This window comes from Typha latifolia, chromosome 14 (assembly GCF_019914945.1).
Source record: "Typha latifolia isolate L0001 chromosome 14, TyphaL0001v2, whole genome shotgun sequence".
In the NCBI taxonomy this organism is placed as follows: Eukaryota; Viridiplantae; Streptophyta; class Magnoliopsida; order Poales; family Typhaceae; genus Typha; species Typha latifolia.
In genome coordinates this window covers 6,840,486-6,867,037 of record NC_133099.1, presented here as the reverse complement: position 1 = coordinate 6,867,037, position 26,552 = coordinate 6,840,486, and the positions used below count along the sequence as shown (strand labels likewise).

Genomic DNA, 26,552 nt, shown 5'->3' with positions numbered 1-26,552 from the left:
GAACTCGGTGCATTCGAACGCGGTTGGGCGAGTTCGAAAGCGGTTGACGAAAATTATGTTTTTAGGGTTAATTTGAGTTCTTGGTTAGCCTATAAAAGGATGTGGTAGGCAACCAAATTGATTATTGATTATTGAGATTGAGTTTTGCCTTGCCTCCTTCGTCTTCTTTGCTGCCGTTCTCTCAATCCCCGGCGACGCCGCTTCTAACCTCCCTCGTCCGGCTAATCACCCTAGTCCCTTAGGGGTGGCCTTCTTCTCCCCCTTCGTCCAATCTATCCAACACTTGCCCTAATCCTTCCACCAACCACAACCCTTCCACCATCACTTTTCACCGGTGCCACCACATTAACGCCGGTCCACTATCCACCATTACCTAGGATCTCGTGCCTCCATCCACGGATCTAAAACAGAGCATCCTGATGTTTGTCCACTAAACGAACGATATCTCGAGATCCCCAACTCCGATTCGCCTGAAACTTGATTTTTTGGAAAGCTCTTTTCCTGGCCTACAATATATCAAAATTTCACATCGATCCGACGGCGGAATATTTAGGGATCTTATTTCAAAGTTCCATGCCAGATCTAGTCCAGATCAAGAATTGGAAGAGATCGACCCTTCACCAAAAAGGCATGATCGTATCAAGCTGGTATCAGAGCTCCATAGCCAGAGGCGAGATCGTAACAGATTTATTTAAGATTTTTGGATGTTTGGCTAGCCTTCAAATATGTGGAAAAATAGCCTCTTTGGATTATTGAACATTGGAATTGGTTTTTATCTAGGCTTGAGCCATCTTCTCCCTCCTCCTTCTCCCTCCTCCTTCTCCCTCTCAGAATCTGATACACTTAGTTAGGATCATTTATTATTGCATTTAGTTGTTTATGTTACGATCTCTCCTTTTTGGGCCAAGGCTCGATCTATTTCGATTTTCAGATCTGGACAGGATCTGATACGGAAGTTTAAAAATAGATCCTGAACGATGCCGTCGTCGGATGGACGTGAGATTTTGATATGTTGTAGCCTCAGAAAAGAGCTTTCCAACAAATTAAGTTTTAGGTGAATCGAATGTAGGAATCTCGAGATATCATCCGATTAGTGGACGAACATCAGGGGGTCTGTCTTAGGATTCGTGGATGGTAGCACGAGATCCTAGATGATGATGGATGGTGGTGGACCGGCGTTAATGGGGTAGCACCAGTGAATAAGTGGTGGTGGAAGGGTTATGGGTGATGGAAGGGTTAGGGCAAGTGTTGGATAGATTGGAAGAAGGGGGAGGAGTGGGCCGCCGTAAGGGACTAGGGTGATTGGCCAGTCAAGGGAGGCTAGAAGCGGCGTCGCCGGGGATCGAGAGAATGGGAGCAAAAAAAATGAAGGAGACAAGGCAAAAAATCAATTCATTAATAATGACTCCATGATTGCCATCCACACTTTTAGAGGCTAACCAAACAATTCAAAATAACCCTAAATAATACATTTTTGCCAACTGCATTCAAACACGCCTGATCACATTCGAACGCACATATTTCTCACTTCTCTAGATTTGCGAACACGATGCAGGCATTTGCAGTGCGTTTGAATGCACAATTCGCACTCTCTAGATGTGCGAACCTAATGTAAGTATTCACAAGTGCGTTCGAACGCACTCCACCCGCGTTCGAACACGACATACAGAAAACTTATTATTATTATTATTATTATTATTTTAGAATTAAACAGTAAAACAAGAAACAAAGACACTCCTAAAGTGTACCCATGCTCGAGACGACATCGGTGAAGTATGAATCGTATCAATCCACCACGCTTCCACAACCTTGTCCTCAAGGTTTGAAATTTGGAAAGCAATCCATCATATCTGACTCTCACTCCCAGGTAGACTTGTCAGTGGGCTTGCCTAGCCACTCGATCAGCACTTCGGTCTCCAATCTGGATCCATGGCGTCTTCTCCTGCGGCCTAAGACTTAGACCGGTTCAGTTGGGCCATCTTCCTCCATTGGTTCGGGCAAGGCCGAACCCACCACATGGTTAGCCTTGATTTGGGCCTTTAATGCCGATACATGGAAAATCGGATGGATCCTAGTCCCTTTAGGTAGGTCCAACCGGTAAGCTACTAGATCGATTTGTTGTAGCACTCGGTACGGACCATAGTACTTGTAACCCAACTTCTGGTTCAAAATTGGCCTCAACGTGGATTGCTGGTACGGTTGAGCTCAAATGAACACCAATTGATCCACCTCAAACTCTTGCTCATGCCGGCCTTTGCCATGAGTCTACTTCATGCAGTTTTGGGCTGTTGCTAGGTGAATCTTGAGTCATATGAAGGTTTCATCTCGATCAGCAAGTTCCAAGTCGAGCTCAGTCTGATCCACCGCCGCAAGTCTATTGTAGACATGCAAGACAGGGGGAGTGCGCTCATAAACCGCCTCAAAAAGGGTCATGTCAATGCTAGAGTGATGAGCGGTATTGTATGACCACTCAACCCATGGAAGGCATTTGACCCAGTCCTTTTGTCGGTCCGCCACAAAACATTGCAAGTATTGCTCTAGTCTGCGATTCACCACCTTGGTTTGGCCATCCGTCTTGGGGTGATAAGCTGAACTAAGGTTGACTTGAGTCCCTTGCAATCTACAAAACTTGGACCAAAACTCACTAATAAAGATGCAATCCCGGTCCGACACGATCGTCCTAGGCATTCCATGCAAGCGCGCCATTTTCCGAACAAAAATTTCAACAACCTTTTTCGCTTAAAACGGGTGCATCAATGCTATGAAATGAGCATATTTGCTCAGTCTATCCACCACAACGAATAGCACCGATTGTCCTTGAACCTCCGGCAGCCCCTCGATGAAGTACATGGAGATGTCCTCCCAAATACGCTATGGTATAGGCAGTGGTTGCAATAGCCCGCTGGGCTTGAGTGTCTCCGATTTGACTCATTAGCAGATTTGACATTCACGCACATACTTCTTCACGTCAGTCTTCATCGTTGTCCATGTACAATTTTGGGCCAGCCGCTTGTAGGTACGTAATACCCCTTCATGACCTGCTATAGGAGTATCATAGAAGTGTGCTATCAATAGTCTCTGTAGCTCTTCGTTCCGGGTACCTTGATCTACCCGCTCTCGAGAACTAACCCATTGCGCTCCTCGTGTTTGGGGTGGCTTGATGGGTTCTCTAAGCTCCTTCTTGAATCAGATCAGATCACTATCCTCTGTACTGGCTTTTCGTAGATCTGAGAAGAAAGGAAAGGTGGGTGTCGAGAAAGAAGCGAGCTCCCTTACGTCCCCTATGTTTGGAAGTTCAAATAGCGATTGACTTCCATCCAGCAGCACTCTCTGGTCATTCCTCCAAAATGTCAATGTGAGGCTTGTAAAATCAAATGTCACGGGCCCAAAGCTTTGAAGTCATTGAGTCCCCAAAACAATGTCGGCACCTCGCAAGGCCAACGGATAAAGATCCAATGTGAAAAATTGGCCTTGCACCTTCAACTCCACACCTCCATAAATAAAATCTGCCTGCAACGTGGTGCCGTCTCCAATCATCACGTCGAACCCTTCCATGGGTTTCGACTCAAGCCCAATCTTCCTAAGCAACCTCTAGTTAATGAAGTTATGGGTGGACCCGGTGTCAATCAAGATTCTCACTATAGATGTCTTGATTACACTGTTCACCCGCAAAGTCCTTGGTGCGGCTATCCCGGAATAGGCGTGGAGGGAGATATTGGCCGTCTTGTCCTCCATAGGTCACTCCTTAGCTACTCCTTAATGTCCAGCTACACCTTCATCTTCAGCTGCAAACTCTTCCTCCATATCCTCCAATCCATCTATTAGCATCACCGATCCCATCGATTTAGCACAACGATGTCCGGGTACAAACTTCTCATCACAACGAAAGCATAGGCCTTTGGCTCTTTGTTCCTCTACTTGAGAGTGCTCGTCCCGGACCTCTAGGTGCGTACTTCACATCTTGGGATGGCTTCAAGGGTTCTTGAGGAGGCACCATTGCAGCAGCGATTCTTGGTACTCCGATAATATTCCTTGCCACTATGGTTGGTTGAGTTTGATTGTGACTTCCTTGGCTCGTCTAGTTCTGTTTTAGATGTAACTTCATGGCTCGATGTTTGTCTTTTATGAGCATCACATCTTCGAAGGCCTCCTTTAAGGTTCTAGGCCTTAATCATAGCTCGGAGATGAAGGTGCTACGAAATTGCTGATCCGTCCATAGGGGTTGACATCGGCTACTTATTCTCTCAAATTCTTCTTGGTATGCCCCAATCGTGGTCTATTGCACCATCTTTGAGAGGAGAGCATCGAAGTCTTCATACCCCGACACTCCAAATCGCTGCATGATATCGACGCAAAAGTCAGCCAAAGTTTTGATAGCCTTATTGGCATTGGTTGCTCAAAACAAATGAAGCACCGCATCTTCAAGGTGGACGCTCGCAAGTGTCACCTTTTATTCTTTTGCCATACCCTAGTATGCGAAGAATTGCTCCGCCCTATACGACCAATCAATTGGATCACCACCTTTGAAATTTGGGAATTCGAGACACATGATTTGCTCACGGATGTCGTTGTCTCGATTCGGATCATGTCTAAGTCGATGTCTAACCGGAGGAGGATGCACCATGAATGGTTGATGTTCCCTCCTTCGATTTTGATTAACTCGCCGTGGTTCAAGTTCGTATTGCCTCGCCCACGGATCTAGACCTCCAAGGTGATCTCTATAGTGGTTCGCTTGTCAGATAGGTTCACCTGCAACTAGGCCTGGTGGAACCATCCTTGCTTGTCTCTGCCTATAGGGTGGTGGCAGCAGCAACTCTTGTGGTTGCAAATTCTAAATTGGTGGCGGTGGGTTCATGGGGGTGGACTCGCGTCGTGGGGTCGATGGTGCATTCCCATTCGCCATGGCTTCCCTTGTCGCTCATAATTCCCACATCATCTCCATCATCATTTGGTTGTTGATGGCCATTTGTTCGGAGAGAGACCCCAATATGGCTTGAACACTAGGTTCTTCCGTATTCTGATTTAATCGAGCGGTTCCGCGAGTGGAAGTCCCCACAACTGTTTCCCTCTCCTCTATTGGGAGAATCTCTTCTTCATTATCTCGCCGTGCAGCCATGACTCTTGTTTCATCATAGGAAGTGCTTGTCCGAGGAACGGTGGCTCTGATACCAGCTTGATATGATCTCCCATTTTTGGGCCAAGGCTCGATCTATTCTGATTTTTAGATCTGGACAAGATCTGACATAGAACTTTGAAAATAGATCCCGAACGATGCCCGCTGTCGGATGGACGTGAGATTTTGATATGTCGTAGCCCTAGAAAAGAGCTTTCTAATAAATTAAGTTTTAGGGCGAATTGGATGTAGGGATCTTGAGATCTTGAGATATAGTCTGATTAGTGGACGAACAACAAGGGGTTTGTCTTAGGATCCGTGGATGGTGACACGAGATCCTAGATGATGGTGGATGGTGGTGGATCGGCGTTAATGGGGTGGCACCGGTGAATAAGTGGTGGTGGAAGAATTATGGATGATGGAAGGGTTAGAGCAAGTGTTGGATAGATTGGAAGAAGGGGGAGGAGTAGGCCGCCCCTAAGGGACTAGGGTGATTGGCCGGTCGAGGGAGGCTAGAAGCAGCGTCATCGGGGATCGAGAGAACGGGAGTGAAGAAGATGATGAGTACAAGGCAAAAACTCAATTCATCAATAATGACTCCATGGTTGTCATCCACACCTTTAAAGGCTAACCAAACAATTCAAAATAACCCTAAATAGTACATTTTTGCCAACCGCATTCGAACGCACCCGATCGCGTTCGAACGCACATATTTCTCACTTCTCTAGATTTGCAAACGTGATGCAGGCATTCACAGCACGTTCGAACGCACAATTCGCACTCTCTGGATGTGCGAACCTAATGTAGGCATTCACAAGTGCATTCGAACGCACTCCACCCACGTTCGAACGCGACATACAGAAAACTTATTATTATTATTATTTTAGAATTAAACAGTAAAACAAGAAACAAAGACACTCCTAAAGTATACCCATGCTTGAGACGACATCGGTGAAGTCCTTGGCCTCTTAAGAGGCCATAGTCTCCCTCAACATGTCTATGATCACGGTTGTAGACGGTGTCGAGATTTCAGATAGTATTTGCACCAAGATCTCTTCCGTGTGTTCTCTGGCCTCTTTAGAGGCCATAGTCTCCCTTAACATGTCTATGATCATCTGGTTGGTCATAGCGATTTGCTCGACAAGATTGTCGAGTTGCACCTTGATTGAAAAGGGCTCAACATTAGTGTTCTCCTTTCAGTTCACCCTAGACCTCGTAGCCTCTGAGGTTTTAGCAGTAGCCAGGTCAGTCTCATCTGCTCCTCGCCTTGCTGGCATGGTTTGGGTCATTGTTATGGATGTAGAAGTGTGTCAAAGATAGCCTGGCTCTTATACCAAATCTAATACGTTCATGTTTTGAAACTAGCTCGGTTAGGCCACAACAATGGTTAGGTAGAGTATGGTGGTGCAATCTACCCGTAGAATGGTGGTGGTAGTTGCTCTTAGCTAAGATGCAGGTGGTAATGGCATTAGCAGTATGATGATGAAGGTGATAAAGTAACCTGGGAAGGGGAGAGAAGGGAGAAGGAGACCGTTCCTAAAGGGGCCTAGGGGGATTCGGAAGGACGGAGGAGGAAAGAAGCGACAGTGCTAATCAAGGAAACCAAGAAGTACTTACCTTGATTTGTGAGTTAAATACCTTGATTCGTGATAGATCTGCTCAAAACTAATCAAGGAAACCAAGAAGTGCTTACCGAAGATCCTCGATGTGAACTTGGAAGTTAGGATTGAAAGTTTTGATAATAAATACAACTGTTAGTAGAGCAATTTTAAGGAGATTTATGCAATCAATTTAGATGGTGGAGGGGAAAATTTTTGAAAAGGAGAAAGGAAAGGAGAGAGAAGAATAAGAAAGAGGGGAGATCTCCTAAGGAGATAGAAGAACTAGAAGAATACTTTTCCGAGGAACGATACCAATAGATGTGGTTTTTTTTATTGCAATCAAGATATGCTAGAAAGAGTTATTATCATTGTTGCAATTGGATAAACTAAAGAGATATTGGTTTTGAATATAATAAAATAGAGATATATCATATTGAAATCTAAATGAATAAAAATATAAGTCGCTCGTTGAATCAATAATTTATGTAGAAATTTTTAATAAACTTCTCCTTTAGACCTGGCAATTTTTGAGAGATAATTTAAAATTTTTATATAAGTTACGAATCTAATCGGTAAGTTATATGTGGAAGTCTCCGATAAAATAGATATTCGGGAGGGCTACTTTGGTATAAATAAATAGTAAAAAACCGTACATTGGTCGGATACTGTTTTGCAGTTACTTACCGTGTAACTTAAAAAGGAAGAAAACAGTCGTGATTGGTTACCATTTGACAGGATGGCTGGCATCGGTAAGAATATTCGTTACTTCTTATAACTTCTCCTTTTCCACAGACAGAGTAACGAGTCCAATTAAGTCCATCCTATAAGTAAGGAGGAGTGATTTAGAGTTTCAAGCTCGGGCCATTCTTGTGAACATAACCAGAGGGGGCGAGAGAGAGGTAGAGATGGATAGTAGTGGTGTTGCGGTGATCAGGTACGGAATCGTTGGGGTAGGGATGATGGGGCGGGAGCACATGATCAATCTCGCCCATCTCCGCGGCGAGGGCGCCTCTGTCACGTGCGTCGCCGACCCTCACCCTCCTTCCCTCCGCCTCGCCGTCGATCTCGCTCGTTCCCTCGATTTCCCTCCTCCTAAAGTATGCTGCATATCCCCACCCACGCTTTTTTCCATTTCCTCGATGTTATTTACACCCAGGTGGTTACTTAGACCAAGATTTAGATATTTTGTCACTGTCTGACTAACAAAAGCTCATTTAAATATAAAGAAATTCAAAACGCACCCATTTTTATCAACAAAAAATCAAAATCAAAATCAAAATTCCTTTTTTTTTTTTAATTTTACGACGAAAAAATTAGAAAAATAATTTTTTTTTGTGTGTGAAAAATATCACTTTCTTTTTAATTTGGATTGATTGTAAAAGGAGGTAATCTTAAGAGCAAAAGGGTCCAAAAATTAAACAGTTGAACAAAATATTATCTTTCACCGTTAGTTTTTCTATTCAAAACTCCCGGTTGCACATAGGTTAGATTTACGAGAGGATTATGAAGATAAATAAAATTTAGCGAGGTATTTTGATGTTAGCCTAATCATGAGGAGGTTAAATGTATTTCCTCTCTTCTTCTTTTTTCCTCTTTGTTCTTTTTGAGTATTTGCCCTTTGAAAAATGCTTTTTTATTGTGTCTGCCCGTCAAAAGTGAATTGCATGCATGTGCTATTTCTAATCTCTGAAGAGGATGTCTCTACTCTGTTGGAGTTAGTGATTTAATTTAACAAGAGTTAGTGATTCTTGGTTACTAGTCTCTGATAGTTCTTGAGTGGGACATTCCAATTACTTAAGCAGAGCAATGCAGGCAATATGTACAGTTTTTGGGCATTTCTTAGCGCTGTCTTTAACTGTTTTATTCTTTAAATAATGAGTTTCGTTTATTATTCCTTTGTAACACTTTTAATTTTATTAAATTTGTCCCTCGCTGAAGTAGTATTCTGCATTAAGTAGATAAATTCGTTCCTTATTCTGACATACATTGAAGTCCTACTATTTTCTAGAGCACTTTTTACATGTCGAAATATTTTCTTTATCTTGATGCTTGATGCAGTCTTTAACAGCTAGGACATATTTAAGATCTTTTCAGGACATCGTGAGTTATTAGACAGCGGGCTCTGCGATGTTGTTGTTGTATCTTCTCCAAACATGACTCATTTTGATATCCTCATGGATATCATTCACCATCCTGAAGCCCATCACATACTTGTGGAGAAGCCTTTGTGCACCACAATTCGAGACTGCAAAGAGGTTTGATAGAGACTGCAAAGCCTTTCTATATTGTTTTACATTTATTCTGAGAGTATGCCGGCTAAATGTTGTTTGTCACTACTTCTCGTTCATATTTATCTTTTCCTTTCATCTAGCATTGCTACTTTTATAACCATAATGCACATTATCTTTTGTGAGTTGTGATGTACGTACTAGCTTAGATTTTAAGGTGCTGCACAGCTGATCATTTTGGCAAATCTGATGTTATAATTATTGGTGACAGTAAGTAGAATTAGTACTAGATTGTTTCTAAGTTCATCTTGACATATGAATCATGAGGTGATTGGACAATACAGCTTTCTTTAATATGAAACTATGCCTGTCAAACTATACATTTGGTTTTGCTTCTCTTTGTTGACCTCCTTGCCTTCTCTCTTATTTGTTTCACAGTATGGCTGCCATTCTTCTTCCCCTTGGCCTGCATAGTGTTAGGCAACAATTTAGTCCGTAGTATTATGTTTCTATGAATCTTTATGTCTTCTGTAGTTCTGTGTGGCTAGAGAGGTAGAAAGTGTGATGTGGCCATCATCTTCAATTTGACAAAAATAAAGTTGCTTGAATCTAATTTTGGTCTAATTGATCTAATTAGGCTCAACTTATTTTCATATTTAATTTGTTGAGTTGATTTTTTAATTCAAATAATCAATTGAATTAGTCAATTGATAGATATGGTAAATCTATATGCGGGGATGTCCGTATTGAGTTATTATCTAAATTGGGTTGGTCAATTTAGGTAAGACTTAATCAATTAGGATCCTATTAGAATCTCAATTGATAGTTATGGTAAACTTATATGTGGGAGATGTCTACATTGATTTATTACCTAAATTGGGTTAGTCAATTTAGGTAAGATAATTAATTAGAGTCCTATTAGGAAATAAGTTTCTATTAGAATCAGCTAGAATCAAAGTTGTTAATCTATTTAAGGGTTATTGCATGAGAAATAAGGAACGATTTGGAACAAGATTTATTTGAAATCTCTTATTTTCTCTCCTGCGGTCTTCTTCTTCTTCTTCTTCTTCTTCTCTCTCTCTCTCTCTCTTTCTTTCTCTTCCTTTCTCCTACTCTGTCTTAAGATTCTTCTCTAATCTCTTCTACTTCCTTTCTAAACCTCTCTTCTTCTTCAATCTCTACTTTTTCGTTAGTTACTACTGCTGTCCAGAAGATTCCAGTAGTGAAAGAGAATTTTTGGGTGCCAAGACGTGAAGAGAAGAACTTGGTTTTAAAGTAAAAGCACTACTATTCTATTTATTAGTAAATCTAAACTCTAAAGTCTTTTCTTATACCATATTTTAGGCCTTTCTACTATCAATGTACCTATTTGAGACTTGAGAAAGCTATTGCCTTTTCTGAGTAGTTTTCTCTCCTTCCATCTAGTAGTGATCCTTTTAATCAATTAACTTCTTATCAGTTATTGCTTACTATATTTTACTTTAGTTACTTGTTTGGGTCGATTGTTCTCCAAAACATTGCATTCATCCTAGATTTGCATCAATTGGTATCAGAGCAAGTTTTCTTTTCCTTGGGTTTGCTTGCATATAGATATAGTTCAACATCTTTTCTAAAAAAAGAAAGAGGTTCTTTATTTGTCTAGCTTATTTTGGAATCATGTCAAATGCAAATTTTAACACAATTGATATTAGAGAAGCTGTCACACAACTACAACATCAAATTCTACAACTACAACAAGGAATGGATCAAATTTTACAATGCTTACGTAACATCCAAGTCAATCCACAACAAGAGAATATCCCTAGAGCATCTAGACAAGGCAACACTTCTGTCCAAGATATAGGGAGTGATTATGATAGGAATTATTTTGCACATCACATGAGACATAGGTCTATTGATAGGTGGGATCAAGGAATTAAGATTGATGTTAGCGAATTTGAAGGGCGATTATTACCTGATGAATTTTTGGATTGGATCGATCATATAGACCAATTTTTTGAATGGAAAGAAATCCTAGAAGACAAAAGGGTAAAATTTGTTAGCCTCAAATTTCAAGGTCATGCGTTAATTTGGTGGAAACAATTCCAAAATGATCGAATCAGAAAAGGAAAAGATAAAATCAATTCTTGGACCCGTATGAAAGAAAATTTAGGGGGAAGTTTTTACCTATTGATTATACACAAACACTTTTCCAAAAACTTCAAAATTTGCGACAAGGATCCAAAACTGTACAAGAATACACTGAAGAATTTTATTCTTTACTTGCACGAAATGAACTACAAGAAAGTGAAGAGCAAAAGGTTGCCCGTTACACTAATGGGTTGCGACCTCAAATCCAAGATGAGTTAACCATGTGTGATGCCTTGCGCCTTGACATAGCCTATAGCAAAGCCACAAAGGTTGAAGCTAAACTTAGAAGACAAGGGTTTCGTAGAATTGATTTAGATAAAAGCACAACTAGGATGCAAGTTGGCGAGAAAGAACCACCAAAATCAACACAAACAGTCCTTTCTCAGTCTAATTATGATGTATTTTCTAAGAGTAAAGGTATATTATGACCTACACCCTTAATTTGTTTCAAATGTAGGCAACCTGGTCATCGTTCTTCTGATTGTCCTCTAAGAAAGTTCACACACCAATCTAATTTGATTGAGCAAGAAGAAGATGAGTTAACTGATGATGAAGATCAGAATGAACGTGAGAATGAATTAGAAGATGGCATCTCTAAAGATGAAGCAATTGGTGATACTGAGGGCCAATTACTTGTCATGCATCGTGTAATGCTAACACCAAGGGCTCCACATGCGGATACGTGGCTCAGGCAAAGTCTCTTTCGTACTACTTGTACATCGAATGAAAAATTATGTTCAATCATCATAGATAGTGGAAGCACAGAAAATTTCGTTGCTCAGGAAATGGTCGATAAGCTTAATCTGAAAACTGATAAGTTTCATAAACCTTATAAGATTGCTTGGTTTAAAGGTGGGGGTGAAGTTCCTATTACAACTTGATGCCTAATTAAATTTTCAATTGGTAAATCATATAAGGATGAAGTTTGGTGTGACGTAGTACCTATGGATGTATGTTATATCTTGTTGGGTCGACCTTGGCAATATGATAGGAAGGTAATGCATAATGGGGAAAAAAATACGTACACTTTTATTAAGAACAATGTACAAGTAACTTTACATCCACAGAGGAATGCACCATATCCTAGAAAACAAGAGACAAAAGGCCATGTAAGCCTTGACAATAAAACCATGTTAATTCTTGAAAAGAATAAATTCCAGCATGACATGACTGAATCACATATGCTTTAATGAGTAAAATTGATTCAGTTCTTGTAGTTGTTGACAGATTCACTAAAATGACATATTTCATTACATGTCAAAAATCATATGATGCATCTCATATAACATATTTGTTTTTCAAAGAAGTAGTTCGAATGCATGGTTTTTTAAAATCATTTACTTCAAATAGGGATACAAAAAATTTTAGTCATTTTTGGAGAACTTTATGGTCTAAACTGGGCACTAAATTACTATATAGTAGTGCATATCATTTTCAAACAAATGGTCAAACTGAAGTAGTTAATCGATCATTGGGTAATCTGTTGAGGTGTTTAGCTAGAGAGAAACCCTCTTAGTGGGATCTAGTTCTTTCTCAAGCTGAATTTGCTTACAATAGTTAAATCAATAGATTCACTAAAAAATCACCCTTTGAGAGTATATATGGCTATCCTATTTTCCACTACCTTGATAGAACCCCTATACCATATAATGGAAGAAATAGTGCTGATGCTGAAACCTTTGTTCAAATAATTCACCAAGTGCACCAAGAGATTCTTGAAAAGCTGCAGATATCTACAAATAAAGACAAGGAAGCAGCAAACCAACACCGCAAGGAGAAAGATTTTGCCAAGTTGGGAAGTAATGCTTATTTGCTAGAACTTTCACCTAAGATATCTACTTCACCGATCTTTAATGTTGCTGATTTGCTCACATATCATGGAGGCCCAATGCAACCAACAGATGTTAGCTCACTGCCTTTTGAGTAGTTGACATCCACTGACCAGATTGATGATATACTTGATGTGCATGAGATCAAGACACGACGGGGTACACATCGACGATGTCTTGTTCGATGGAAAGATCGCTACATTTCTAACACTAGTTGGATTGAAGAAGATGAATTAAGGAGACTACGAGAAGATCTATACCGAAAGTATATGGAGGCTATCTCGTCAGAGTCGAGATTTTTCCCACCCAAAGGGAATTGATGTGGGCATCATCTTCAATTTGACCAAAATAAAGTTGCTTGAGTCCAATTTTGGTCTAATTGATCTAATTAGGCTAACTTATTTTCACAATTAATTTGTTGAGTTGATTTTTAATTCAAATAATCAATTGAATTAGTCAATTGATAGATATGGTAAGCCTATATACGGGGATGTCTTGCATTGAGTTATTACCTAAATTGGGTTAGTCAATTTAGGTAAGACTTAATCAATTAGGATCCTATTAGGAAATGAATTTCTATTAGAATCTCAATTAATAGTTATGGTAAGCTTATATGTGGGGGATGTCTATATTAATTTATTACCTAAATTGGGTTAGTCAATTTAAGTAAGATGATCAATCAGAGTCCTATTAGGAAATAAGTTCCTATTAGAATCAGCTAGAATCAAAGTTGTTAACTTATTTAATGATTATTGCATGAGAAACAAGGAACGATTTGGAACAAGATTTATTTGAAATCTCTTATTTTCTCTCCTGCGGTCTTCTTCTTCTTCTTCTTCTTCTTCTTCTTCTCTCTCTCTTTCTCTCCCTTTCTCCTACTCTGTCTTAGGATTCTTCTCTAATCTCTTCTACTTTCTCTCTAAACCTCTCTTCTTCTTCAATCTCTACTTTTTCCTTGGTTACTACTGTTGTCCAGAAGATTCCAGTAGTGAAAGAGAATCTTTGGGTGCCCGGACGTGAAGAGGAGGACTTGGTTTCAAAGTAAAAGCACTACTATTCTATTTATTAGTAAACCTAAACTCTAAAATCTTTCCTTACACCATATTTTAGGCCTTTCTACTATTAATGTACCTATTTGAGACTTGAGGAAGCTACTGCCTTATCTGAGTGGTTTTCTCTCCTTCCATCTAGTAATGATCCTTTTAATCAATTAACTTCTTATCAGATATTGCTTACTATATTTTACTTTAGTTACTTGTTTAGGTCAATTGTTCTCCAAAACATTGCATTCATCCTAAATTTGCATCAAAGTGGGACACAGACTGGTGTTCTTATTGTTTTAAGGATTTGATAGAAAGAGGAGGGGGTTATTGAATATGGAAAACATGTGAGGGAGTTGGGAAGAGCCCTAAAATAGTTCATTTTAAGAAAGATGGCATAAGTTTGTTGTTTGACTGGAATAATTAATTATCGTGTCATCTATAATTCTTGAATTCTAGTACTGTGTTCCTCCAAGATTCTTCCTTCCTATAATATTATCCTTCTATGCTTGCTTTTTGTTGATGATGGGAGCTTCTGAGAACCTTATTAGGTCATAGAGGCAGCTGGTCAGAGAAAGGAGATATTTGTGCAAGTTGGACTAGAGTACAGATATATGCCTCCTGTGGCGAAACTCATTGAAACAGTGAAAAGTGGCACACTGGGCCGAGTTAAAATGGTTGCAATTCGTGAGCATCGATTTCCTTTTCTTGTCAAGGTATAGTATGTTTTCTGCTCTGATGTGTTTCTCAGTTTGTATTCTTATATGTTCTTTTTGTAGTGTCAGAATTCATTCTAGGGCTTTGTAGGTCAAAAACTGGAATAGGTTCAATATTAACACTGGTGGCACGCTGGTTGAGAAGTGCTGCCACTTTTTTGACTTGATGAGGCTGTTTGCTGCTGCAAATCCAGTTCGTGTGATGGCATCTGGATCTATTGGCGTTAACCATAAAGATGAAATTTATGATGGAAAGGTTAGATGTAGTTTCTATTTTTATGTTTGTGCTAAAATTTTTTCTTAATTAGTTGTTCAATTTTTGATCTTGGATGTCACCATAATGCAAGCAAGGTAATTCAAATTTTAAAATAAAATTTCACCTAATATTCAGATAAATTTTGCCATCTTTTTTTTCGTAAATAAGGGGGTGGAACTTCTTAATTTACTCGATTACTGGACCCACATAGGTGTCATGAATAATGAAACACTTTAAACGAAGCATAAATCATGTTAAAATGCTGAAGCCTGGAATTTACATGGAAATACTGTAAATAAAAGATAAAAAATTAGAAAAACATATAGAAAGTAAATGACCCACTAGGCCAACTAATAACTCTGACTTGAAAATTTGTGATGTGTGCTTTTCCGTCGAACTTTTTTGTACATGATAACTCATCCCAAGTCTTCATAATCTGAAAATGTTACTGCAGTAATCATATCTTTTAAAATTCAGCAATTAATAGTCAATCCTAATCAAAAAGTGTCATACACTTTCTCAATCGAGTGTTATGATAATGTCAATTAAGCATTTCTTTTATATGATTCCAGAATATTAAAATAAGGCTACAATTATTCAACTACATTAGTTTCAAAATGACTTGAAATGCTATAGGTTTATTTCTGATAAAGATCTTCAGGTTGGCAATTTTACTTTCTGCTATGTAGAAACTTTTCTTTCACATGTTTTCAAGAAATTCATATTAACACGGAACTTTTTGTATTTGTGATTTTCTTGAATGACACTTCATGCAGGTACCTGATATAATTGATAATGCATTTGTTATAGTGGAATTTGATAATGGTTCCAGAGGAATGCTTGACCTATGCATGTTTGCTGAAGGCAGTAAAAATGAGCAAGAGATTTCTGTCGTTGGTGACATTGGGAAGGTAGTTGATGTTAAATTATCTCACTATGTCTAGAGCCAAATCTAGTGTATATTATGCTAGTTTCATTTTAATAATATCAGTTGATTTCATTTGGAACTGAATTCTATTGTCTGGAGAAAATGAAGTAGAAGTCATTTCATTTTGTCGCATTTTCCTATTTTTCCATTTGCCATAAATAAGAATGTAACCAAATAACTGAATAAGGTTTAGTTCTGAGATTTAGGAAAGCTAAGTGGGAATTAAATTCTGTCCAAGTCCAATCTCAAATAATTGGATTTCGTCATACTTAGTAAAGTCCATCCAAATCCACTGAATTCAATTCAAAACTCATAAATTAGTATTCCCTAACAGCAGAGTAAGAAAACCTAGAATCCTAGATCAATCAATTTCCAAGGATTTCGGGCTTCCAAATAGTGTGGAAGTCTTTGGTTGATATTCTCATGTTATGTAGATTCTCACGATTAGTCCGATACTGACTTTTTCCTTTCAAGAACTCTAACTTAGATTTAAGGACTGACTGTAGTTTTTCCTTAGTTTGTTGAAACTCACCCACTACTATCATGTCATTGTTAATGCTTTTGTGCTGATTTTTCTTTCTGCTATCTTACGTCATTTGTTGAGCATCCATAAAATGGGATGATGTTTGTAATGTTATGTTATTCTTATTGTGCATAAACTTAGAATTCTTAACAGGGTGAGGCCTTCGTTCCGGAGAGTATTGTGAGGGTTGGAGCTAGAACAACAGGCAGAGCTGGAGTCACCACTATAAAACCTGAGGATGAACGAATCAAGTATGTATCATCAGTCAGTCGGTCATTACTAATGTATCATATCCTTTGCCTACAAAATTATAAAGGAAAGATCTTACAAAAAATTTCAAGTTTAAGACTTTTTCTAATCTTTGAAACAAGTAATTTTGCACCATTTATTCATGGTTAACCTTATATTATCCACATATGTAGTTAATTATATTCGACATTTCTCAAAAACTTGTAGGTAAGTGGTTTACATTATGACTAACTGTAGGAAGGCCTGTGCAACTGGGTTTTATTTTAATAGGAAGAAGAATAAGATAGAGAGAAAAGTAAGCACAAAGGAAACTAATGGACTAAGAAAAGTCTACCGAACTAGTTTTTGGCTTTCTTCAACTCCAATACTAGAAAAGTGGAAACAATACACTACAAAAACCTTTCTACTGTAAGATAATCATCTCAACAGACTTTCTAAACCAAAACAGATGCAGAAAAGAAAGAGGATCAATGTAGTTCAAATTGTTGCTAATGGATCAGTGATGTGATCTGGGTTTGATCGAATCAACTCACGGGACATATGGGCTCGATGGATCAAGTTTATTTATCTTTTAATTAGTACATAATGTAAGCTCTTAAGGCAAGTCTAGTTAAGTCATAAGAGCCCATAAGGCAAGTCTAATTAAGTTAAGTAATTTTTTTATGGCAAGTCCAATTAAGTCATATAAATCTTTAAGGTAAATCTTAATTTGAAGATCTTATCTAATCATCCAAGCATTGAAAAATTATCTTAGCCTTGAGTTTATCTTAAGAGTAAGAGTAAGATAATTTATGACTAGAAGTAAATTAATCTCATTTTACCACCACCATTATTGCCCATCTTCTCTCTCCACCATGCTCCACCACTTTCTACCTTCATCACTACTATCATCCACCTCTAATTGATACTTAGAACCCCTTGTTGTGGATCGACTCTAATTGGTCCACAACATTTTGATATCAGAGCCATCGTTATCCTCGGACCAGATGACAAGCACATGAGGGATGGCAGCAAGGGTGACCGAGGAGACTTCTATGGCTAATGGTCCACCACTGGCGACTAGCCCACTTCTCGAGAACACAAGTCCACCGCCAGAATTAGTGACCCCACCACTATCGACAGCCTAGCCGGAGGTGTTGAAGTCCTTGCAATCAATACAAGCATCCATGGTGTCCATTATCCACAAACTCTGTGGCAAACAAAATCCATGGGCACAAATAGAGAGGAGCATTGCAGCTCTTGAACCAATGAGTGCTGAATCGGTTAAAGAGGAGGATGCACAAGGATTTGGGGTGGACCCATCCCTTGGGCGTGTACACCACCCCCGCGAGGGTTAGGCACATGAGATGGAGTTCAGCGCACTAAAACTCCACCTCATCCAATGGTGAAGGCTTTGGGGTGGACCCATCCCTTGGGCGTGTACACCAATGGTCTACCCCGCTAGAGTTGGGCACACGAGATGGAGTTTGGCGCATTGAAACTCTACCCCATCCAACAGTGAGGGCTTGGTCTGACTCGTTGACACCTAGGGCTTGGCCTAAATTACCTACCTGTAGGGCTTGGATTAAGCCACCGGTAGCTAGGGTTTGGCCCAAAACAGAGCAAGGTAAATCCTAGTATAAACTGTCTGCACCAAGACGAGGGGTTGAGCAACCCACAACTCGAGCCACCTATAGGGTAGGTAATAGGCCATGGATCCCATGCCATACTGGGGCTCCGTTTCCTATGGCAGAAGGGACCTACATGGGGAACGAGGACCTGTAATCCATGAAGACGGGCCGTTTGGAGGGGCTCAAGTCCTGGCCATACGACTTGAGTTTCCACAGTTTGTGGGAGGCGATCTGCTAGACTGGCTTTATCGAGCAGATCCGTTCTTCACCTTCAAGGAATCACATATCACCAGAAGGTCCTAATAGCCACATTCCACTTAAAATATGTCATGATCAGATGGTCCCAAGCAGCACAGTTGGGTATGAAGACTTCCAAGCTATCATGACTAAGCTGACTCAATAAACCATAGTCTGAGCTTATCAAGAAGAGTTTGAGAGGGTTTGCAATCATGTATCGAGTTAGTCAGACTCAACCTTCCACAACACCTTCATTAGTGGACTCAAGTCTATCATACAAGTGGAGATCAGGGCCATGCGGCCTAGTATATTGTTGGAGGCCTTGAAGAAGCTTCAAGGCACCATAGGTCACTATGGACTGGAGAGTATCCCGACTGGCTGCATTAAGCGGTGCTGGTTTTAGTCCTCCATTTCGGCCACAAAGAGGGACACCCCAACCATCTAGGGTTCCTCTCACTAATGCCAGAGCACAGCGGTGGATCTTCTCTCGACAACGCACCCCAGCACAGATTGAAAAAAAGAGGGCCAAGAGGTTGTGCTTCTAATGCGACGAGAAGTTCACTCCGAGCCATAAGTGTAGAAAACAACCAACGATGATCATGTTCCTTGGAGAAGACGAGAAGGGGGAAACGGAACCATGGAGCGACGAAGAGTAGGTTGCGGACATGAAGGCCACAAACCAAGAAGACGAGGCGCATGTTGAGTTAAGCCTACATTCCTATTCGAGCTCACACACACCCCGAACACTACAGGTAGAGGGTTTAATCAAGAAGCACTGAGACAGGACACTGACCAACTAGCCAGCATGCACAATTTTATGGATGAGAAGTTGGTGCAATAGATTGGGTTGGGGGTGATTCCAACCATCGGGTTCAATGTAGCCATTGAAGATGGCACTGTTTTGTGAACTGATAGCAAGTGTGATGGAGTTGAGATGCAGATCCAAGGTGAGACATTCTGGTTAGACTTGCACCCTCTGGTGCTCAAGGGGGCCGACTTAGTCCTAGGAGTTCAATAGCTTTAGGACTATTTAATTATTTGCTAGAAGATGTTTTCTCGATTAGAATGCTAAATGATAGCTAAAATAGAAAATACAACATTACACGCAAACACAATATTATTAATGTGTAAAACTCCTTATCAAATAAGGGTAAAAAAACCCACAAACCCCTTCTTTGGGATCAAACCAAACACTATAATAATCAATAGTTATAAAACACTTATAGACCGTCCATTGTTACCTATAACCATCTCTAAAGTGATTTGCTTGACTCTCCTTCAATACACTACTTTTTATGCTTGGTGTCCAATCTTAATGATCCTTGAGGTTGAAGACCTGTCTCGGTGACCCTTGAAGCAATGGAAAAATGCAATCTTGAAACTAGTAGAGCTCCATCAAGAAAATATTTACTCTTGAAACTCTTCTAACTCTTCTTTTTTTGTTTTCCCAAAAATTTTCAATAACCTCCAGAAGCTCTACCATATTTTCTTCAAGACCTTTTTATAGTCCCAAAAGATAGGCTCTCAAAATGCCCTAAATTGGTGACAACTCGGATTGAAAAAGGTGAAACTTATGCGCTCCATTCAAATGGGTTAAATCTCATTAGAACGCACGTGAATCTCGTTCAAATGCCCTTCCTACGTTGGATACAGTGAGTTTTCTGAAAAATCTTATTCAAACGCCTTTCTCACATTGGATTTAGTGAGGTTCAGAGAATTCCGTTCAAATGGATTTATCTCATTCTAATGGATTTAGATCTTGTTCGAACAGATTTCAAACAAAATTCTTACAACACTATTCTTCAAACTAAAATAGCACAAATTTTAATTTTCAAATGGGAAGAGGTTATACTGTTGATCTTTACAATGAATCTAAAGAATTTACATCATGAAAGACTTTACTTTCTCACAAATTTGCCAATCATAAAAAAACTAACACAATCTTAGTTGATTTAGGGATGATGGGTTAAATCTTGTTTGAATGCACGTGAATCTCATTCGAATGCCCTTCCTATGTTAGATATAGTGAGTTCTCTAAAAAATTTTGTTCAAACACCTTTCCCACATTGGATTTAGTGAGGTTTAGAAAATTTTGTTTGAACGGATTTATCTCATTCTAATTGATTTAGATATTGTTCGAACGGATTTTGAACAAAATTCCTACAATACTATTCTTCAAACTAGAATAGCTCCAATTTTGATTTTCAAATGGGACGACGTTGTGCTATTGATCTTTACAACATGAAAGACTTTACTTACAAATTTACCAATCGCAAAAAAACTAACACAATCCTAGTTGATTTCGGGATGGTGTGGATGGATTTCGAGTACGATGGGAGACCAATTCGACTCAAAGGATTGTGACCAAACCCTAGGGCTAGCCTTCAAGCCCTAACCAGGTTACCACAAGCCGACTGTTGCAGTTTGTTGATGTTGTTGGTCTCAACTACAAAGGAACCGAACCTAGGTAATACAATAGCAACTGATTTGGTCACTTCTCTAGGGATTCGGTCAAGTCTTTGAAGAGCCGCATGAACTATAGTCGATCTAAGACCTACGATCATCTGATCGAGATTACACGGGGAGTGGGACCAATGAACTTGAGACCCTACTAATATCTTGCATGCCCAAAACGATGAAATCACACCGCTAGTTTGAGAGATATTGGACCAAGGCATCATCCAGCCAAGCCATAGCACCTACTCTTCGTCGATATTGCTGGTGAGGAAGGACAATTTATAGCAATTCTGTGTAGATTACTGAGCACTAAATGTCATTAACCGGTATCGAATACCGGATATCGAGAAGTTATTGGACGAGTTAGCTACTGCCACCATCTTCACTAAGCTATATTTGCAAGCCAGCTACCACTAGATTAGGCTTCGAATGACCAACGTTCACAAGACAGCCTTTCAAACCCATGACGGCCTTTACCTTCCAGTAGTATTTTTGGTGTTTTTTTATGACATCCTCGTTTACAGTCGATTAAGAGAGGAGCACCTACGGACAGTCATGGAGATACTACAAGCGCACGGGCTAAAGGTGAAGAAGAGTAAGTGCCTTTGAGGGCAGCCACGAGTTGAGTGCCTAGGGTACTTCATCTCTTCCCTAGGTGTGGAGGCCAATCTTGGGAAGCTAGCTAGCATGGTGTGCTGGCCATGATCAAGGATTTCAAAGGAGCTTCAAGGCTTCCTCAGCCTTACCGGTTACTACAAACACTTCATCCAAGGCTACAGGAATAGGGCATGAGTTTGAGTAGAACGACAAGAAAGAACAGGCATTTGAAGAACTCAAGCGAACCATGACCAAGGTGCCCATGTTAGCCCTACTAGATTTCACGAAGACCTTTGTGGGCAGTGTGACGCATAGGATCGGTGTGATTTTGATGCGGGAAGGGCGACCCATAGCATACATGAGTAAGGCCCTCTTGGAATAGTTGCGCCAATTATCGACGTACAAGTGAGAGATGCTAGTAATGGTCCACGCGGTTACCAAGTGGCACCCATACCTTATTGGAAGGCAATTCATAGTGCTCACCGATCAAATGAGTCTACCCTGCTTACTTGGGCAAAAGATCTACACTCTAGCAGAACAAAGGTGGCTCTCTAAGTTGCTCAAGTATGAATATAACTTGGTTTACTAAAAGGGTTCGGAGAACAGTGCTATCGATGCACTCTCGCACCAACCTAATGCAGCCAAGCTAGCCACCCTATCAATTCCAACCCTTCCCTTGTTGAACTAGATTAAGGGGGCCACTTGAAGGACCCGAGCCTAGTGGAACTTATGGCTCGGCTGACACAAGACCTGTCAGGTAAAATCAAGTACAGCATGAGAGACGAACTCATGCTCAAGGCGACCACATCTTGATCTCAATTGATGCAAACTTGTTGACTGCTTTGATCAGCCACTTCCACGATTCAACCCTTGCCGGCCAAGAGGTCTTACTTAGGACCCACAAGCAACTAGGGCTCAATTGTCAATGGATCGACATGAAGAAAGATGTGTGCAACCAAAATAGATTCAACTCGACCAATCAGCCTTCTCCAACCCATTCCCGTGCCTGAGCTGATCTAGGAAGATATTTCAATGGACTTCATTAAAGTCCTACCAACTGTCCAATGGCAATCAGTTATCATGGATGGTGGTCGACTGCCTCTAATTATGCACTTCTCACCACTCAGCCACCTCTACACTACATGGAAGGTCGCGGAGGTCTTTGCCCACTAGTCAATTTTGGTAAGAATACTTTCGTTTGTGGGGCACGGCATTCCGAATGAGCTCGGCATACCATCCATAGACGGATGAGCAAACAAAAGTCTTGAACCGATGTTTGGAGCAGTACATATGATGCTACATCAGAGAGCAGCTAAGGTGATGGCTCTAAGTCTTACCATGAGCAAAGTGGGCCTACAACACCTCCCACAACTCGGCCAGAAGCACCACGCCATTTGAGGCAATTTACAGGAGGCCACTTCCTACCTTAGTCTCCTGCACACCGACTTGGTAGATGAAATGAATGGATGTTGAGGAAACCCTAGTGGATAAGGATGCTTAGACCCGATGTCTCAGGGCCAACTTGGCGGCTGCACAAAATCGGATGAAGTAGATCTACAACTAGCGGCACCAAGATCAGACATTTGCTGTAGGAGGTTGCGTTTATGCCAAACTCTAGCCCTACCGTCAGATCTCGGGTTGACCCATCATGAACCAAAAGCTAGCACATTGGTACTTTCAGCCGTACTAAGTGACTGAACAGGTAAGCGAGGTAGCCTACCGACTTGATTTTTCAGATAACTCGCGGGTGCACCTAGTGTTCTATGTTTCAACTTTGCGAGCTCGAGTTATAGCTGGGATAGCTGTTGCCGCCAACATACTCAATCCAACCACACATGACTAAGTGGTCCAGGTCTGTTTAGAAGTGTCGTGGGGTGATGCGGTCCAGGTCTGTTTGGATCAACTCACGAGAATATTGGGCTCAATGTATCGAGTCTATTTATTTTTTAATTAATTTATAATATAAGCCCTTAAAACAAATCTAGTTAAGTTATGAGAAACCATAAGGCAAGTATAAATAAGTTATAAAAGCCCTTAAGGCAAGTCTAATTAAGTTAAGTAAGCCTTTAAGATAAGTCGAATTAAATTATGTAATCATTTAAGACAAATTCTAATTTGAGTCGTGTTAGTCTTTAGGGCTAGTCCTAGTAAAACTAATTGCACCCGATTTCTATATAAAGAGGGGTTGAGCTCCTTTGTTTAATTATCCGAGCATTGAGAAATTATTTTAGCCTTGAGTTTGTCTTAGGAGTAAGATTAAGATAATTTAGGAGTTAAAGTAAATTAATCTCTCTTCAACCATCATTGCCCATCTTCTCTTTCCACCGTGCTCCCCCACTTTTCACCTTTATCATCACCATCATCCACCTCTATCCGACACCTAGACCCCCTTGTTGCTGATTGACTCTAATCGGTACGTAACAAGCAGTGCATCCTTTTCTATTTATCTTCAACCGATGAAAGCCACTTTTAGTTGAATAGTAAATATAGTAGATATGACTTATTTCCACGTGCATGCAACTAGCTTGCATACATTCTGTCTTTCTTTGTAAACCTTGCATTGGACTTTAATGAACTCTTTTAAATTATAATATTCAAACACCTTCTTGTATACTAGATTCTGTGTAAGCACTAATCAGTTCAAAAGAAGGCTGATGCCACTAGGTCAAAACTCAGAATTATATATTTAAAAGATAAAGTTTCAGAATCAAATATCACAAGCTAATATGGCTTTGATTTTGGTTATCTCTTAGTGATGCTTTTTTATAATTCTTCTTATCAGTGTTTTGATCAACTAGCTTGTGCTTTTCAGGTATGAGGGACTTCATCATGGATCGAGTTACCTGGAGCACCTAAACTTCTTGTCCGCCATTAAAGCTCAAGGTAGTAGTGGCCCTTTTGACAACTTGACTGATGGACTGTTCTCTGTTGCCATGGGTGTGGCTGCTCAACTCTCAATTGAGAAAGGCCGCTTTGTTACCATTAGAGAAGTCTTGTCTGACTAGTAAGTGCATGCACTCTTGTTTGTGGAACGCTTTCTCCAAAATAATTGATGCTTTTTTTTTATCAATATATATATATATATATATATATATATATAGTTAATGCTTTTCACGTGAAGGGATCCACCTATTAATGCAAAAGAGTTAAATCTTTGCTAAAAGGTTTTCCTTTTTCTCTAACATAGCACTAAAATTTTAAGGAGAATTACATTATACCCTCTTTGGTTAGGTCTAAATTCACTTTACCCCCTCTAATTTTATTTATGTCACTCTACTCTCTTGTGGTTTAGACTAATTTGCAACTTTTATTTTTTTCTATATATTTGATCAAACTAGAAGTCGAATTTGAAAATTTTCATTCAAGATAAAATTGTAGAGAATTAGACAAATTTTCTAACACATCTAAAGTTACATAGATTGAATTTTATATAACAAAGATATGACAAATATATTGAACAAATGTATATTTTTATCATCTAAAATCTGATCGATATAATTTTAGATGGTTAGAAAACTTATCCAATCTTTTTTGTTTTTTAATGAGGATTTTCAAATTTAGCAGTAGTTTAATCAAATATAATAGAAAAAGTAACAATTTCAATTTAGATATTATTATAGAGAGGTAAAGTGACAAATAAAATAATAAGAGGGTGAAGTGAATTTAGGTTTAATCACAAGAGAGTAAACTATAAGTCTCAAGAGAAGTGTTAATTTCTTTGCATTAATGTTTAGAGTGTACTTTATCTCATCCAACATATACATTTGTCGTCTGTTATGCTATTTGTCATGTGATTTTTTCCCTTCTTCTCAACTTTGAAATATGTTTCAGGATATCTGCGCACCTAGGACAAGATTGACAGGAAGTCTTCGCCTTTATCCAGTAACAGATACATGTCATAGTAAAATCACAAAACCGTTGCACAGGATATTTTTATGTATTTACTGACATTAGAACTGATGGATGAACTGACTTTGTGTGAATTGATATGTTAAGTTGGACTCCGAAGGCATGAACTCTGTAATAGTACATTGCTCCTATAAGGAGTTGGTTGAATTGGTAATCAAATCTATCTGTATGGGATTAACTTAACATTGTCTACTGAACTGTTTGTGTGGTTTCTCTCCACTATTTAGAAGCTCCCTGCAACGAATTTAAGATAAAAGAAATGTCACAACCCACAAGATATGTATGTGTGCATCTAAGTACTATATATATAGATCAGTAATTCCCTCATATCAGAACTTAAGACTAGGAAAAATATGCGAATCTTTTTGTCCTTTTTCTTCATTTTTTTTGAGTAGACGCAGTATGATATCTTTTTAATGTCTCAAAATTTTGTACATAGCATCCTATTATTTAGGTTTATTATCTGATAACCTACCTCGTCTTTTGGACTTTCAAAAATTTTTCCCTGCGAGGATCGTTTCTGGTTCATTAGTAAATGAGGAACTCGCTTTTTGCAATTTCCTGTTGCATCTCAACGATCATCCTGATGCATATAGACTGGATGAAATAAACTTTGGGTTGGATGTCATTGTGGTTGTTGCACGTGAAGAAATGAGATAGGATTGCAACGTTTCGAGATGTACACCGAGGAAAGATCCAATTAAAAACCTACAATAGAAGTTTCCGTGGCCTTTTGGAGATGCTAATATATATAATAAAATGAAAGAAAAACAGGTGTATCACATCAAACATAAGGTCCTAGAAAAACCATGGAAATCATAACAATACTGCAGATGCAATGCTAAAGATCTGAAGAAATGCTCTCTTAAGAGAGATAGAAGAACACCATCATAGATATTATGCTAGACTTTGAAAAGGGTATTCAAAATGGCTGAACCCGAATCTATTTTCAGCTTAATTAATACTGCAATCTGTATCTTTGACCGACGACGGCCAATATGTCCGCAACCCAAAAAAAGCTAGGGAACAGAGTATACAAACCAATTGTCAATACTCAATAGTACTGATAGATGAATGTCACGTACTTATATCCCTTCAAAGATCAAGTAAAGGTACCATTAAACACCCA

The 26,552-nt window shown here is 39.5% G+C and overlaps 1 protein-coding gene across 1 annotated transcript; it reads left to right on the top strand.

Annotated features, from left to right (window-relative positions):
• The first annotated feature begins 7,505 nt into the window (after positions 1 to 7,505).
• Positions 7,506 to 25,606, top strand: LOC140800933 (uncharacterized). The gene is made up of 8 exons (XM_073155867.1): positions 7,506 to 7,811; positions 8,799 to 8,969; positions 14,493 to 14,657; positions 14,749 to 14,913; positions 15,690 to 15,824; positions 16,518 to 16,615; positions 24,327 to 24,518; positions 25,346 to 25,606. Coding segments are annotated over exons 1-8 (1,119 nt in total). The 5' UTR covers positions 7,506 to 7,619; the 3' UTR covers positions 25,347 to 25,606.
• The last annotated feature ends 946 nt before the right edge of the window (positions 25,607 to 26,552 follow it).

What these genes read in the sequence shown, in the direction of transcription:
- LOC140800933 (XM_073155867.1), top strand. Translation starts at nt 7,620, where the DNA reads ATGGATAGTAGTGGTGTTGCGGTGATCAGGTACGGAATCGTTGGGGTA. An exon ending in CAATTCGAGACTGCAAAGAG is followed by an intron (nt 8,970 to 14,492) that starts GTTTGATAGAGA and finishes GAACCTTATTAG; the next exon opens with GTCATAGAGGCAGCTGGTCA. An exon ending in ATGAAATTTATGATGGAAAG is followed by an intron (nt 14,914 to 15,689) that starts GTTAGATGTAGT and finishes CACTTCATGCAG; the next exon opens with GTACCTGATATAATTGATAA.